This window comes from Oncorhynchus kisutch, linkage group LG5 (genome assembly GCF_002021735.2).
Source record: "Oncorhynchus kisutch isolate 150728-3 linkage group LG5, Okis_V2, whole genome shotgun sequence".
NCBI classification, from domain to species: Eukaryota; Metazoa; Chordata; class Actinopteri; order Salmoniformes; family Salmonidae; genus Oncorhynchus; species Oncorhynchus kisutch.
In genome coordinates, this window is record NC_034178.2 from 55866926 (window position 1) to 55884510 (window position 17585).

General features: G+C 42.4%; 1 protein-coding gene across 1 annotated transcript in view; it reads left to right on the forward strand.

Moving 5' to 3' along the window:
- LOC109891289 (receptor-type tyrosine-protein phosphatase gamma) overlaps positions 1-17585 on the forward strand; it is a 244603-nt gene that overhangs the window by 145774 nt on the left and 81244 nt on the right. Inside the window, exon 5 of the mRNA XM_031825446.1 lies at positions 11446-11541. Within this exon, the coding sequence (XP_031681306.1) occupies positions 11446-11541 (96 nt within the window). The remainder of the gene's footprint in view (positions 1-11445; positions 11542-17585) is intronic.

Below are 17585 nucleotides of genomic sequence, written 5' to 3' on the forward strand. Positions count from 1 at the left end.
CCACCAGAGTCCATTTGATGTCACAAAGCTGTCCAGTACTTTAAGAATATCCTCTCCTGTTGTCCTGGCTTGTATGCAAAGAAGTAATTGTTTCAAAGCATCTCCTGCCATGTCACTGATTCGTCGTGAAACAGTGTTGTTTGATGAAAGCATTGTCTGTGTAGTTTTTTTGGCCTTTTCCCCCAGCATTGTCTGAGCCATATCCGCGGCAGAATTATGTCCTCCACAATAGTATGGGGCTTGCCTGTCCTAGCCACTCAGTAGCTCACCATATAATACGCTTCTAGCCCCTTCTTATTCATGGTATCTGTTGCTTTTATACATGTCTTACTGCTTGAAAGTCGCCTTAATTCTCGCTCAAAAAACTCCTGCGGCTTATTTTTCAAATTGGCATGCCAGAAATCTTGCTTGTTTGTAGGTGACCGAATACTTATTTTCCACCATAATTTGCAAATAAATTCATTAAAAATCCTACAATGTGATTTTCTTGATTTTTTTTCTCATTTTGTATGTCATAGTTGAAGTGTACCTATGATGAAAAATACAGGCCTCTCTCATGTTTTTAAGTGGGAGAACTTGCACAATTGGTGGCTGACTAAATACTTTTTTGCCCCACTGTATGCACGCACCACTTTTCTGTTATTTTGGGAATTTCACAATTTCATTTTTGTGGATGTCCATTACATGAAATCCAAATAAAAATCAATTTTAATTACAGGTTGTAATGCAAAAAAAATAGGAAAAACGCCAAATGGGATGAATACTTTTGCAAGGCACTGTATAGCGCACAATAGTTTACATACAGCAGGTTTTTAAAGGACCAAAGATTTTGGTCTGCTTCGTGTGGAACAATGGCGCTGCAGTGGATAGCAGCTGGTTTACTATTTTGTATGTTTTTTGGCGCCCATCTTAACTTTTTTTGTAAGTTTCCACCATCGTTTGACCCGAAAAGAGCTTCTGGACATCAGAACAGCGATCACTTACCACGAATTTGATGAAGAGTTCTACTTCAACGAGTCGGAGGCGCAGGACATACTGCTCCCTGGACCAGGCCCTAATCCCCGAACTCGGAAAAGAAAAAGGCAGTGTTAGAGTGGCCAACGTACGGGCACCCTGAAAAATCTACGTCGGCGAGTACATAAACCACCTCTACTCAAACGTATAATCACTGAACAAACTGGACATGCTCTGTTTAAGACTATCCTATCGCCAGGACCTGAAGAACAGTAATATCCTGTTTCTCTGAGTCATTTGTTGAACAAGGACATAGATAATTTATATCTAGCTGGTTTTCCTATGCATCGGCAGGACAGAACGGCAGCGTCAGCTTAAATCAAGGGGGGAGGTGTGTGTCTCTTTGTTAACTCTAATAATCTCTAATATTAAGGACGTCTCGAGGTTCTGCTCGCCTGAGTTAGAATACCTCATGATAAGCTGTAGACCATACTAGGCTTGAGCGCTATACCGTATTCCTGGGTATTTGGAAATAGCCACGGGATGGTTTTTCAATACCTTCAATACCGTTGAAACTATTTCTTATGTTTTTCAATACATTTTAATATTTGTAGCTATTTTTGAAGTCAAAACCAACAGTCAACTTGTGCAATGCATTAGGAGATAAAGCAGACTGCGTTCTGCATTTCACCTGTCACATTATTTTACATTATGAAACTTAGTTCCCCAGCACAGTTGAGCCAGTCACGTGTTTGTAAATAGCACAACAGGAGAAAAAGATGTCCCACTGTCTATTGACAGGGGTCACGTTTTATATTGAGAGTCAACAGTGTTTCTTTGCTTTAATAGACTGATCAGGGACGTGCAACTATAGTTTTCATTCACATTAGTGCAACACATTCGGCATAAAATAGCTTCATTTTCATCAGATGACAAAAGAAGTGCAACTCTATTTGGCTGGCAGCCACACAAGTAAAAAAAAGCATAGCCATCATATAGCCATCATATAGCCATCATATTTCTAATGTTTAGGCCTATCATAGAAAGAATGTAGCCAGCGACGTTTCCTATTGTTTTGCTTACGGTTAATCTGGTAATACCATATAACCTGGGGTGAGAGAAAGACGGTATGAAGTTATGAAAATCTGGATACTGACCTACCCTAGACCGTACTACTTAGAAAGGGGGCAAATAAGTTTTCACGGCACTGCATGTGAGAATGCTGTTTATTGACTACAGCTCAGTGTTCAACACCTTAGTGCCCTCCAAGCTCATCACTAAGCTAAGGACCCTGGGACTGACCACCTCCCTCTGCAACTGGATCCTGGACTAGTGGAGTGGGTCGAGCGCTTCAAGTTCCTCAGTGTCCACATCAATAAGGATCTACCATGGTCCACACACACCAACACAGTCATGAAGAGCCTCTTCCCACTCGGGAGACTGAAAAGATTTGGCATGTGCCCTTAGATCCTCAAAATGTTCTACAGCTGCACCATTGAGAGCATCTTGACTGGCTGCATCACCGCTTGGTATAGCAACTGCTTGGCTTAGAAACGCAAAGCTCTACACAGGGCAGTGCATACGGCCCAGTGCTCACTGTGGCCAAGCTCCCTGCAATCCAGGACCTCTATACCAGGTAGTGTCAGAGGAAGGCACTAAATTCTCCAGCCACCGAAGTCATAGATTGTTCTCTCTGTTACCGCACGGCAAGCGGTACCGATGCACCAAGTCTGGAACCAACAGGATCCTGACTCTACCCCCAAACCATAAGACTGCTAAATAGTTATTCCAGGTAGCTATTTGGTTAACTATTTAACTATCTGCATTCACCATTTTTGCACTCATTTTTTTGACTCATCACATACGCTGCTGGTTCTGTTTGTCTGTCACTTTATTCCTGGTTATATGTTACATCGTACCCCTACACTATAGTGGGCTCCCGAGTGGCGCAGCGGTCTAAGTCACTGGATCTCAGTGCAAGAGGTATCTCTATGGTATCTGGTTCGAATCCAGGCTATATCACATCCGGCCATGATTAGTCCCATAGGGCGGTGCACAATTGGCTCAGGGTTGGCCAGAGTAGGCTGTCATTGTAAATAAGAATTTGTTCTTAACTGACTTGCCTGGTTAAATAAGAAAATACACATTTATAGTTATTCACTGTGTATGTATTATTACTTTTAAGCGTTTCACCCCACATGTTGTTTACGAAGCATGTGACAAATAACATTTGACAGATTTCTATTTTTTTTCTGTAAGTACAGCAGCATACAGTATTACAGTACAGCACTGGGATGTGTGATAAGTACAGCAGCATACAGTATTACAGTACAGCACTGGGATGTGTGATAAGTACAGCAGCATACAGTATTACAGTACAGCACTGGGGTGTGTGATAAGTACAGCAGCATACAGTATTACAGTACAACACTGGGGTGTGTGATAAGTACAGCAGCATACAGTATTACAGTACAACACTGGGATGTGTGATAAGTACAGCAGCATACAGTATTACAGTACAGCACTGGGATGTGTGATAAGTACAGCAGCATACAGTATTACAGTACAGCACTGGGATGTGTGATTATGTTTCTGTAAGTACAGCAGCATACAGTATTACAGTACAGCACTGGGATGTGTGATTATGTTTCTGTAAGTAGAGCATACAGTATTACAGTACAGCACTGGGATGTGTGATAAGTACAGCAGCATACAGTATTACAGTATTACAGTACAACACTGGGATGTGTGATTATGCTTCTGTAAGTACAGCATACAGTATTACAGTATTACAGTATTACAGTACAACACTGGGATGTGTGATTATGTTTCTGTAAGTACAGCAGCATACAGTATTACAGTACAACACTGGGATGTGTGATAAGTACAGCAGCATACAGTATTACAGTACAGCACTGGGATGTGTGATTATGTTTCTGTAAGTACAGCAGCATACAGTATTACAGTACAACACTGGGATGTGTGATAAGTAGAGCAGCATACAGTATTACAGTACAACACTGGGATGTGTGATTATGTTTCTGTAAGTACAGCAACATACAGTATTACAGTACAACACTGGGATGTGTGATAAGTAGAGCAGCATACAGTATTACAGTACAACACTGGGATGTGTGATAAGTACAGCAGCATACAGTATTACAGTACAACACTGGGATGTGTGATTATGTTTCTGTAAGTACAGCAGCATACAGTATTACAGTACAACACTGGGATGTGTGATAAGTACAGCAGCATACAGTATTACAGTACAACACTGGGATGTGTGATTATGCTTCTGTAAGTACAGCAACATACAGTATTACAGTACAACACTGGGATGTGTGATAAGTACAGCAGCATACAGTATTACAGTACAACACTGGGATGTGTGATAAGTACAGCAACATACAGTATTACAGTACAACACTGGGATGTGTGATTATGCTTCTGTAAGTACAGCAACATACAGTATTACAGTACAACACTGGGATGTGTGATAAGTAGAGCAGCATACAGTATTACAGTAGAACACTGGGATGTGTGATTATGTTTCTGTAAGTACAGCAACATACAGTATTACAGTACAACACTGGGATGTGTGATAAGTAGAGCAGCATACAGTATTACAGTACAACACTGGGATGTGTGATAAGTACAGCAGCATACAGTATTACAGTACAACACTGGGATGTGTGATTATGTTTCTGTAAGTACAGCAGCATACAGTATTACAGTACAACACTGGGATGTGTGATAAGTACAGCAGCATACAGTATTACAGTACAACACTGGGATGTGTGATAAGTAGAGCAGCATACAGTATTACAGTACAACACTGGGATGTGTGATTATGTTTCTGTAAGTACAGCAACATACAGTATTACAGTACAACACTGGGATGTGTGATAAGTACAGCTGCATACAGTATTACAGTACAACACTGGGATGATTGATAAGTACAGCAGCATACAGTATTACAGTACAACACTGGGATGTGTGATTATGCTTCTGTAAGTACAGCAACATACAGTATTACAGTACAACACTGGGATGTGTGATAAGTAGAGCAGCATACAGTATTACAGTAGAACACTGGGATGTGTGATTATGTTTCTGTAAGTACAGCAACATACAGTATTACAGTACAACACTGGGATGTGTGATAAGTAGAGCAGCATACAGTATTACAGTACAACACTGGGATGTGTGATAAGTACAGCAGCATACAGTATTACAGTACAACACTGGGATGTGTGATTATGTTTCTGTAAGTACAGCAGCATACAGTATTACAGTACAACACTGGGATGTGTGATAAGTACAGCAGCATACAGTATTACAGTACAACACTGGGATGTGTGATTATGCTTCTGTAAGTACAGCAACATACAGTATTACAGTACAACACTGGGATGTGTGATAAGTACAGCAGCATACAGTATTACAGTACAACACTGGGATGTGTGATTATGCTTCTGTAAGTACAGCAACATACAGTATTACAGTACAACACTGGGATGTGTGATAAGTAGAGCAGCATACAGTATTACAGTACAACACTGGGATGTGTGATAAGTACAGCAGCATACAGTATTACAGTACAACACTGGGATGTGTGATAAGTAGAGCAGCATACAGTATTACAGTACAACACTGGGATGTGTGATTATGTTTCTGTAAGTACAGCAACATACAGTATTACAGTACAACACTGGGATGTGTGATAAGTACAGCTGCATACAGTATTACAGTACAACACTGGGATGTGTGATAAGTACAGCAGCATACAGTATTACAGTACAACACTGGGATGTGTGATTATGCTTCTGTAAGTACAGCAACATACAGTATTACAGTACAACACTGGGATGTGTGATAAGTAGAGCAGCATACAGTATTACAGTAGAACACTGGGATGTGTGATTATGTTTCTGTAAGTACAGCAACATACAGTATTACAGTACAACACTGGGATGTGTGATAAGTAGAGCAGCATACAGTATTACAGTACAACACTGGGATGTGTGATAAGTACAGCAGCATACAGTATTACAGTACAACACTGGGATGTGTGATTATGCTTCTGTAAGTACAGCAACATACAGTATTACAGTACAACACTGGGATGTGTGATAAGTACAGCAGCATACAGTATTACAGTACAACACTGGGATGTGTGATTATGCTTCTGTAAGTACAGCAACATACAGTATTACAGTACAACACTGGGATGTGTGATAAGTACAGCAGCATACAGTATTACAGTACAACACTGGGATGTGTGATAAGTACAGCAGCATACAGTATTACAGTACAACACTGGGATGTGTGATTATGTTTCTGTAAGTACAGCAACATACAGTATTACAGTACAACACTGGGATGTGTGATAAGTACAGCAACATACAGTATTACAGTACAACACTGGGATGTGTGATAAGTAGAGCAGCATACAGTATTACAGTACAACACTGGGATGTGTGATAAGTACAGCAGCATACAGTATTACAGTACAACACTGGGATGTGTGATAAGTAGAGCAGCATACAGTATTACAGTACAACACTGGGATGTGTGATTATGTTTCTGTAAGTACAGCAACATACAGTATTACAGTACAACACTGGGATGTGTGATAAGTACAGCTGCATACAGTATTACAGTACAACACTGGGATGTGTGATAAGTACAGCAGCATACAGTATTACAGTACAACACTGGGATGTGTGATTATGTTTCTGTAAGTACAGCAGCATACAGTATTACAGTACAACACTGAGATGTGTGATAAGTACAGCAGCATACAGTATTACAGTACAACACTGGGATGTGTGATTATGCTTCTGTAAGTACAGCAACATACAGTATTACAGTACAACACTGGGATGTGTGATAAGTACAGCAGCATACAGTATTACAGTACAACACTGGGATGTGTGATAAGTACAGCAGCATACAGTATTACAGTACAACACTGGGATGTGTGATAAGTAGAGCAGCATACAGTATTACAGTACAACACTGGGATGTGTGATTATGTTTCTGTAAGTACAGCAACATACAGTATTACAGTACAACACTGGGATGTGTGATAAGTACAGCTGCATACAGTATTACAGTACAACACTGGGATGATTGATAAGTACAGCAGCATACAGTATTACAGTACAACACTGGGATGTGTGATTATGCTTCTGTAAGTACAGCAACATACAGTATTACAGTACAACACTGGGATGTGTGATAAGTACAGCAGCATACAGTATTACAGTACAACACTGGGATGTGTGATAAGTACAGCAGCATACAGTATTACAGTACAACACTGGGATGTGTGATTATGTTTCTGTAAGTACAGCAACATACAGTATTACAGTACAACACTGGGATGTGTGATAAGTACAGCTGCATACAGTATTACAGTACAACACTGGGATGTGTGATTATGTTTCTGTAAGTACAGCAACATACAGTATTACAGTACAACACTGGGATGTGTGATAAGTACAGCTGCATACAGTATTACAGTACAACACTGGGATGTGTGATAAGTACAGCAGCATACAGTATTACAGTACAACACTGGGATGTGTGATTATGCTTCTGTAAGTACAGCAACATACAGTATTACAGTACAACACTGGGATGTGTGATAAGTAGAGCAGCATACAGTATTACAGTAGAACACTGGGATGTGTGATTATGTTTCTGTAAGTACAGCAACATACAGTATTACAGTACAACACTTGGATGTGTGATAAGTAGAGCAGCATACAGTATTACAGTACAACACTGGGATGTGTGATTATGTTTCTGTAAGTACAGCAGCATACAGTATTACAGTACAACACTGGGATGTGTGATAAGTACAGCAGCATACAGTATTACAGTACAACACTGGGATGTGTGATTATGCTTCTGTAAGTACAGCAACATACAGTATTACAGTACAACACTGGGATGTGTGATAAGTACAGCAGCATACAGTATTACAGTACAACACTGGGATGTGTGATAGGTACAGCAGCATACAGTATTACAGTACAACACTGGGATGTGTGATTATGTTTCTGTAAGTACAGCAGCATACAGTATTACAGTACAACACTGGGATGTGTGATAAGTACAGCAGCATACAGTATTACAGTACAGCACTGGGATGTGTGATTATGCTTCTGTAAGTACAGCAGCATACAGTATTACAGTACAACACTGGGATGTGTGATAAGTACAGCAACATACAGTATTACAGTACAACACTGGGATGTGTGATAAGTACAGCAGCATACAGTATTACAGTACAGCACTGGGATGTGTGATTATGCTTCTGTAAGTACAGCAACATACAGTATTACAGTACAACACTGGGATGTGTGATAAGTAGAGCAGCATACAGTATTACAGTACAACACTGGGATGTGTGATAAGTACAGCAGCATACAGTATTACAGTACAACACTGGGATGTGTGATAAGTAGAGCAGCATACAGTATTACAGTACAACACTGGGATGTGTGATTATGTTTCTGTAAGTACAGCAACATACAGTATTACAGTACAACACTGGGATGTGTGATAAGTACAGCTGCATACAGTATTACAGTACAACACTGGGATGTGTGATAAGTACACCAGCATACAGTATTACAGTACAACACTGGGATGTGTGATTATGCTTCTGTAAGTACAGCAACATACAGTATTACAGTACAACACTGGGATGTGTGATAAGTAGAGCAGCATACAGTATTACAGTAGAACACTGGGATGTGTGATTATTTTTCTGTAAGTACAGCAACATACAGTATTACAGTACAACACTGGGATGTGTGATAAGTAGAGCAGCATACAGTATTACAGTACAACACTGGGATGTGTGATTATGTTTCTGTAAGTACAGCAGCATACAGTATTACAGTACAACACTGGGATGTGTGATAAGTACAGCAGCATACAGTATTACAGTACAGCATGGGATGTGTGATTATGCTTCTGTAAGTACAGCAGCATACAGTATTACAGTACAACACTGGGATGTGTGATAAGTACAGCAACATACAGTATTACAGTACAACACTGGGATGTGTGATAAGTACAGCAGCATACAGTATTACAGTACAGCACTGGGATGTGTGATAAGTACAGCAACATACAGTATTACAGTACAACACTGGGATGTGTGATAAGTACAGCAGCATACAGTATTACAGTACAGCACTGGGATGTGTGATTATGCTTCTGTAAGTACAGCAACATACAGTATTACAGTACAACACTGGGATGTGTGATAAGTAGAGCAGCATACAGTATTACAGTAGAACACTGGGATGTGTGATTATGTTTCTGTAAGTACAGCAACATACAGTATTACAGTACAACACTGGGATGTGTGATAAGTAGAGCAGCATACAGTATTACAGTACAACACTGGGATGTGTGATTATGCTTCTGTAAGTACAGCAACATACAGTATTACAGTACAACACTGGGATGTGTGATAAGTACAGCAGCATACAGTATTACAGTAGAACACTGGGATGTGTGATAAGTACAGCAGCATACAGTATTACAGTACAACACTGGGATGTGTGATTATGCTTCTGTAAGTACAGCAACATACAGTATTACAGTACAACACTGGGATGTGTGATAAGTAGAGCAGCATACAGTATTACAGTACAACACTGGGATGTGTGATTATGTTTCTGTAAGTACAGCAGCATACAGTATTACAGTACAACACTGGGATGTGTGATAAGTACAGCAGCATACAGTATTACAGTACAGCACTGGGATGTGTGATAAGTACAGCAACATACAGTATTACAGTACAACACTGGGATGTGTGATTATGTTTCTGTAAGTACAACAACATACAGTATTACAGTACAACACTGGGATGTGTGATAAGTACAGCAGCATACAGTATTACAGTACAGCACTGGGATGTGTGATTATGCTTCTGTAAGTACAGCAGCATACAGTATTACAGTACAACACTGGGATGTGTGATAAGTACAGCAACATACAGTATTACAGTACAACACTGGGATGTGTGATATGTACAGCAGCATACAGTATTACAGTACAGCACTGGGATGTGTGATAAGTACAGCAACATACAGTATTACAGTACAACACTGGGATGTGTGATAAGTACAGCAGCATACAGTATTACAGTACAGCACTGGGATGTGTGATTATGCTTCTGTAAGTACAGCAGCATACAGTATTACAGTACAACACTGGGATGTGTGATAAGTAGAGCAGCATACAGTATTACAGTAGAACACTGGGATGTGTGATTATGTTTCTGTAAGTACAGCAACATACAGTATTACAGTACAACACTGGGATGTGTGATAAGTAGAGCAGCATACAGTATTACAGTACAACACTGGGATGTGTGATTATGCTTCTGTAAGTACAGCAACATACAGTATTACAGTACAACACTGGGATGTGTGATAAGTACAGCAGCATACAGTATTACAGTACAACACTGGGATGTGTGATAAGTACAGCAGCATACAGTATTACAGTACAACACTGGGATGTGTGATTATGCTTCTGTAAGTACAGCAACATACAGTATTACAGTACAACACTGGGATGTGTGATAAGTAGAGCAGCATACAGTATTACAGTACAACACTGGGATGTGTGATTATGTTTCTGTAAGTACAGCAGCATACAGTATTACAGTACAACACTGGGATGTGTGATTATGTTTCTGTAAGTACAGCAGCATACAGTATTACAGTACAACACTGGGATGTGTGATAAGTACAGCAGCATACAGTATTACAGTACAGCACTGGGATGTGTGATAAGTACAGCAACATACAGTATTACAGTACAACACTGGGATGTGTGATAAGTACAGCAGCATACAGTATTACAGTACAGCACTGGGATGTGTGATAAGTACAGCAACATACAGTATTACAGTACAACACTGGGATGTGTGATTATGTTTCTGTAAGTACAGCAACATACAGTATTACTGTACAACACTGGGATGTATGATAAGTACAGCAGCATACAGTATTACAGTACAACACTGGGATGTGTGATTATGCTTCTGTAAGTACAGCAGCATACAGTATTACAGTACAACACTGGGATGTGTGATAACAGTGGGTTTGTGTGAGGTAGACAGAATGACGGAGAATAGGGGGGAAAGAGAAACTAGTATTTGTTTTACAAATTATTTTATAACCATTGAAAGTTGTACTGTTTATTTGCATAGCAACCTACTGAAAGGAAATATGTTTTGTGTACCTGCCAGTGTTCACTGCATTCTGTCCAAATAACATTAATATTTTGACGTGCTAGAACCACTTAAGAGCAACCTCTAATGTTCTATCTGCTCTCTCTCTCTCTCTCTCTCTCTCTCGCTCTTGCTGTTTCTCTCCCCCCCTCTCTCTTTCTCTCCCCCTCTCTTTCTCTCTCTTTCTCTCTCTCTTTCTCTCGCTCTCCTCACAGATGCAGCTCTACCTGTACAATTCTGATGACTTTGACAGTCTCAGTGCGGCCATCAAGGAGAAACGCATGATTGCTGCGCTGGCTGTGTTCTTTGAGGTAAGACTGGCTTTGGGCTGTGTTGTTAGAGGAGATATTTTGGTTTCAGTTGTTCCCAAACACAATGAAACAGGAGGGTAGAGGGTAGGAATATAGTGCTGATTGGGAAGTATGAACAACAGTAATGGATACACTGATCGAAAGCTGCTTGCTCTCCTGAGGCTCTCTTTCTTCCTTGTCCTCGCTTTACTTCCAACTTCCCATATCCCTGAAAGAGAAGCACAGACAGACAGATAGATGTCTTCAGGGAGTCATTACGGTGAAAGAGAAGCACAGACAGACAGACAGACAGGTGTCTTCAGGGAGTCATTACGGTGAAAGAGAAGCACAGACAGGTGTCTTCAGGGAGTCATTACGGTGAAAGAGAAGCACAGACAGACAGGTGTCTTCAGGGAGTCATTACGGTGAAAGAGAAGCACAGACAGACAGACAGGTGTCTTCAGGGAGTCATTACGGTGAAAGAGAAGCACAGACAGATAGACAGGTGTCTTCAGGGAGTCATTACGGTGAAAGAGAAGCACAGACAGACAGACAGACAGGTGTCTTCAGGGAGTCATTACGGTGAAAGAGAAGCACAGACAGACAGACAGGTGTCTTCAGGGAGTCATTACGGTGAAAGAGAAGCACAGACAGACAGACAGAAGGACAGGTGTCTTCAGGGAGTCATTACGGTGAAAGAGAAGCACAGACAGACAGGTGTCTTCAGGGAGTCATTACGGTGAAAGAGAAGCACAGACAGACAGACAGGTGTCTTCAGGGAGTCATTACAGTGAAAGAGAAGCACAGACAGGTGTATTCAGGGAGTCATTACGGTGAAAGAGAAGCACAGACAGACAGGTGTCTTCAGGGAGTCATTACGGTGAAAGAGAAGCACAGACAGACAGACAGGTGTCTTCAGGGAGTCATTACGGTGAAAGAGAAGCACAGACAGACAGGTGTCTTCAGGGAGTCATTACGGTGAAAGAGAAGCACAGACAGACAGACAGGTGTCTTCAGGGAGTCATTACGGTGAAAGAGAAGCACAGACAGACAGACAGGTGTCTTCAGGGAGTCATTACGGTGAAAGAGAAGCACAGACAGACAGACAGACAGGTGTCTTCAGGGAGTCATTACGGTGAAAGAGAAGCACAGACAGACAGACAGGTGTCTTCAGGGAGTCATTACGGTGAAAGAGAAGCACAGACAGACAGGTGTCTTCAGGGAGTCATTACGGTGAAAGAGAAGCACAGACAGACAGACAGACAGGTGTCTTCAGGGAGTCATTACGGTGAAAGAGAAGCACAGACAGACAGACAGACAGGTGTCTTCAGGGAGTCATTACGGTGAAAGAGAAGCACAGACAGACAGACAGAAGGACATGTGTCTTCAGGGAGTCATTACGGTGAAAGAGAAGCACAGACAGACAGGTGTCTTCAGGGAGTCATTACGGTGAAAGAGAAGCACAGACAGACAGACAGGTGTCTTCAGGGAGTCATTACGGTGAAAGAGAAGAACAGACAGGTGTATTCAGGGAGTCATTACGGTGAAAGAGAAGCACAGACAGACAGGTGTCTTCAGGGAGTCATTACGGTGAAAGAGAAGCACAGACAGACAGACAGGTGTCTTCAGGGAGTCATTACGGTGAAAGAGAAGCACAGACAGACAGGTGTCTTCAGGGAGTCATTACGGTGAAAGAGAAGCACAGACAGACAGACAGGTGTCTTCAGGGAGTCATTACGGTGAAAGAGAAGCACAGACAGATAGACAGGTGTCTTCAGGGAGTCATTACGGTGAAAGAGAAGCACAGACAGACAGACAGACAGGTGTCTTCAGGGGGTCATTACGGTGAAAGAGAAGCACAGACAGACAGACAGACAGGTGTCTTCAGGGAGTCATTACGGTGAAAGAGAAGCACAGACAGACAGGTGTCTTCAGGGAGTCATTACGGTGAAAGAGAAGCACAGACAGACAGACAGACAGGTGTCTTCAGGGAGTCATTACGGTGAAAGAGAAAGACAGACAGACAGACAGGTGTCTTCAGGGAGTCATTACGGTGAAAGAGAAGCACAGACAGACAGACAGAAGGACAGGTGTCTTCAGGGAGTCATTACGGTGAAAGAGAAGCACAGACAGACAGACAGAAGGACAGGTGTCTTCAGGGAGTCATTACGGTGAAAGAGAAGCACAGACAGACAGGTGTCTTCAGGGAGTCATTACGGTGAAAGAGAAGCACAGACAGACAGACAGGTGTCTTCAGGGAGTCATTACGGTGAAAGAGAAGCACAGACAGGTGTATTCAGGGAGTCATTACGGTGAAAGAGAAGCACAGACAGACAGGTGTCTTCAGGGAGTCATTACGGTGAAAGAGAAGCACAGACAGACAGACAGGTGTCTTCAGGGAGTCATTACGGTGAAAGAGAAGCACAGACAGACAGGTGTCTTCAGGGAGTCATTACGGTGAAAGAGAAGCACAGACAGACAGACAGGTGTCTTCAGGGAGTCATTACGGTGAAAGAGAAGCACAGACAGATAGACAGACAGGTGTCTTCAGGGAGTCATTACGGTGAAAGAGAAGCACAGACAGACAGACAGACAGGTGTCTTCAGGGAGTCATTACAGTGAAAGAGAAGCACAGACAGACAGACAGGTGTCTTCAGGGAGTCATTACGGTGAAAGAGAAGCACAGACAGACAGACAGGTGTCTTCAGGGAGTCATTACAGTGAAAGAGAAGCACAGACAGACAGACAGACAGGTGTCTTCAGGGAGTCATTACGGTGAAAGAGAAGCACAGGCAGGTGTCTTCAGGTAGTCATTACGGTGAAAGAGAAGCACAGACAGACAGACAGGTGTCTTCAGGGAGTCATTACAGTGAAAGAGAAGCACAGACAGACAGACAGGTGTCTTCAGGGAGTCATTACGGTGAAAGAGAAGCACAGACAGACAGGTGTCTTCAGGGAGTCATTACGGTGAAAGAGAAGCACAGACAGACAGACAGACATGTGTCTTCAGGTAGTCATTACGGTGAAAGAGAAGCACAGACAGACAGACAGGTGTCTTCAGGGAGTCATTACGGTGAAAGAGAAGCACAGACAGACAGGTGTCTTCAGGGAGTCATTACGGTGAAAGAGAAGCACAGACAGACAGACAGGTATCTTCAGGGAGTCATTACGGTGAAAGAGAAGCACAGATAGACAGGTGTCTTCAGGGAGTCATTACGGTGAAAGAGAAGCACAGACAGACAGGTGTCTTCAGGGAGTCATTACGGTGAAAGAGAAGCACAGACAGACAGACAGGTGTCTTCAGGGAGTCATTACGGTGAAAGAGAAGCACAGACAGACAGGTGTCTTCAGGGAGTCATTACGGTGAAAGAGAAGCACAGACAGACAGACAGACAGGTGTCTTCAAGGAGTCATTACGGTGAAAGAGAAGCACAGCCAGACAGGTATCTTCAGGGAGTCATTACGGTGAAAGAGAAGCACAGACAGACAGGTGTCTTCAGGGAGTCATTACGGTGAAAGAGAAGCACAGACAGACAGACAGGTGTCTTCAGGGGGTCATTACGGTGAAAGAGAAGCACAGACAGACAGACATACAGGTGTCTTCAGGGAGTCATTACAGTGAAAGAGAAGCACAGACAGACAGACAGGTGTCTTCAGGGGGTCATTACGGTGAAAGAGAAGCACAGACAGACAGACAGACAGGTGTCTTCAGGGAGTCATTACGGTGAAAGAGAAGCACAGCCAGACAGGTATCTTCAGGGAGTCATTACGGTGAAAGAGAAGCACAGACAGACAGGTGTCTTCAGGGAGTCATTACGGTGAAAGAGAAGCACAGACAGACAGACAGGTGTCTTCAGGGGGTCATTACGGTGAAAGAGAAGCACAGACAGACAGACATACAGGTGTCTTCAGGGAGTCATTACAGTGAAAGAGAAGCACAGACAGACAGACAGGTGTCTTCAGGGGGTCATTACGGTGAAAGAGAAGCACAGACAGACAGACAGACAGGTGTCTTCAGGGAGTCATTACGGTGAAAGAGAAGCACAGACAGACAGGTGTCTTCAGGGAGTCATTACAGTGAAAGAGAAGCACAGACAGACAGACAGACAGGTGTCTTCAGGGAGTCATTACGGTGAAAGAGAAGCACAGACAGATAGGTATCTTCAGGGAGTCATTACGGTGAAAGAGAAGCACAGACAGAGTCAGAGAACAAGGGCTTCCTCTGCCGCTATCTCTTAAAAATCCCCTCTTTTACCTAAAAGAAAAGTATTTGTCAGTCTGCCTGCCTGTCTGTATTAGTATGTGGGTTTTTACAAAAAGCGATTGGACAAGAAGCTATATGCTATTCTAAATAAAAAACCAAATACATATTTTATTTCTGCAATGAAATTAAACTTCTACTGAGCACACAAGGATGACGACTCCACTTGGTTTCCCTGTTGGTTTGAATCTGTGCAGTAACCCAGCATCATCACTCTCCAACATACACCCACAATGATCAATAACATGTTGGTACAATTATTTTAACATTGGACCATGCATATAGCCTATGCACAGTCCATATAATCAGGTATGCTATTAAGAATAAGCATGATCACCTGTAGCCCAACTGATGCAGAATAGTGGCTAGAAATAAATAGGCTGAAGCATGAGGTTGTCTATCTGCATTTAGCCTATTGGACTAATCATTACAGATCCCAAACTAGTTACCTTCCCTGGTTGCCAAATGATTTTGAGGCAGGGTCGCGTTTTACCCTAAGTTACCCTACAGTTGACCCCTGTTACATTTAGCCCCACTCTCCCCTATGCACTCACAGCAAATTGCTGAGTAAAAGACAATTTATGAATTTATGCTTGATCCAAAAATGTGGTGCATTGCCTCCGGAGGCATTCAGAGGCCAAATTCAACGCCGTGCGCCTCCCTAATTTTGTAACAATGCAGAGGGCGCCATATACATGACATGATTTCTTGATGGTAAGTAGGGGCGGGAGTTCCTGTATAAACACAAACTCACTTCCTTGACAACTTCCTTCACACCAGCTCTGCTCAACAAAAGTATGAATGCCCTGACTTCTGCAGAGGACGTCTCACCATTAATGCAGCATGGAAAATGCAGATGTCAGATTGACCATGCAGCGCCTTTTAGGTGCTTAATAATGCCGCTGCTCTGGGTTTAAAATGGTTCAGTTTGCACATATTTAAGAGTTGAGAAATAAATAAATAAGGAATGGAAAGCTGGGACCCCCCTTTTTTCAACAAGGACCATTAAAACTGCTGTTGTGTTGTGCATTGACTGCTTGTCAGAATGCATGTTTCCCTCCCTAGGGCACTCTCAACTTCAATGCGTCTCCAGAGGAATATTTATCTCACATAAAACACACAACAACAAGCCGACTAGTTAAATCCACTACATGACCAAAAGTATGTGGACACCTACTCGTCAGACATCTCATTCCAAAATCATAGGCATTAATATGGAGTTGGGTCCCCCTTTGCTGCTATAAAAGCCTCCACTCTTCTGGGAAGGCTTTCCACTAGATGTTGGAACATTGCTGCGGGGACTTCCATTCAGCCATGAGCATTAGTGAGGTCGGGCACTGATGTTGGCCGATTAGGCCTTGCTCGCAGTAATCATTCCAATTCATGCCAAAGGTGTTCGATGGGGTTGAGGTCAGGGCTCTGTGCAGGCCAGTCAAGTTCATCCACAGCGATCTCGACAGACCTCACTTTGTGCACAGGGGCATTGTCATGCTGAAACAGGAAAGGGCCTTCCCCAAACTGTTGCCACAAAGATGTTAGCACAGAATCGTCTAGAATGTCATTGTATGCTGTAGCGTTAAGATTTCCCTTCACTGGAACAAACAAGTGTGAAAAACAGCCCCAGACCATTATTCCTCCTCTACCAAACTTTACAGTTGGCGCTATGTATTGGGACAGGTAGCATTCTCCTGGCTTCCGCCAAACCCAGATTCATCCATCAGCCTGCCAGATGGTGAAGCGTGATTCATCACTCCAGAGAAGTCCAATGGTGTCCAATGGCGACAAGCTTTACACCACTCCAGCT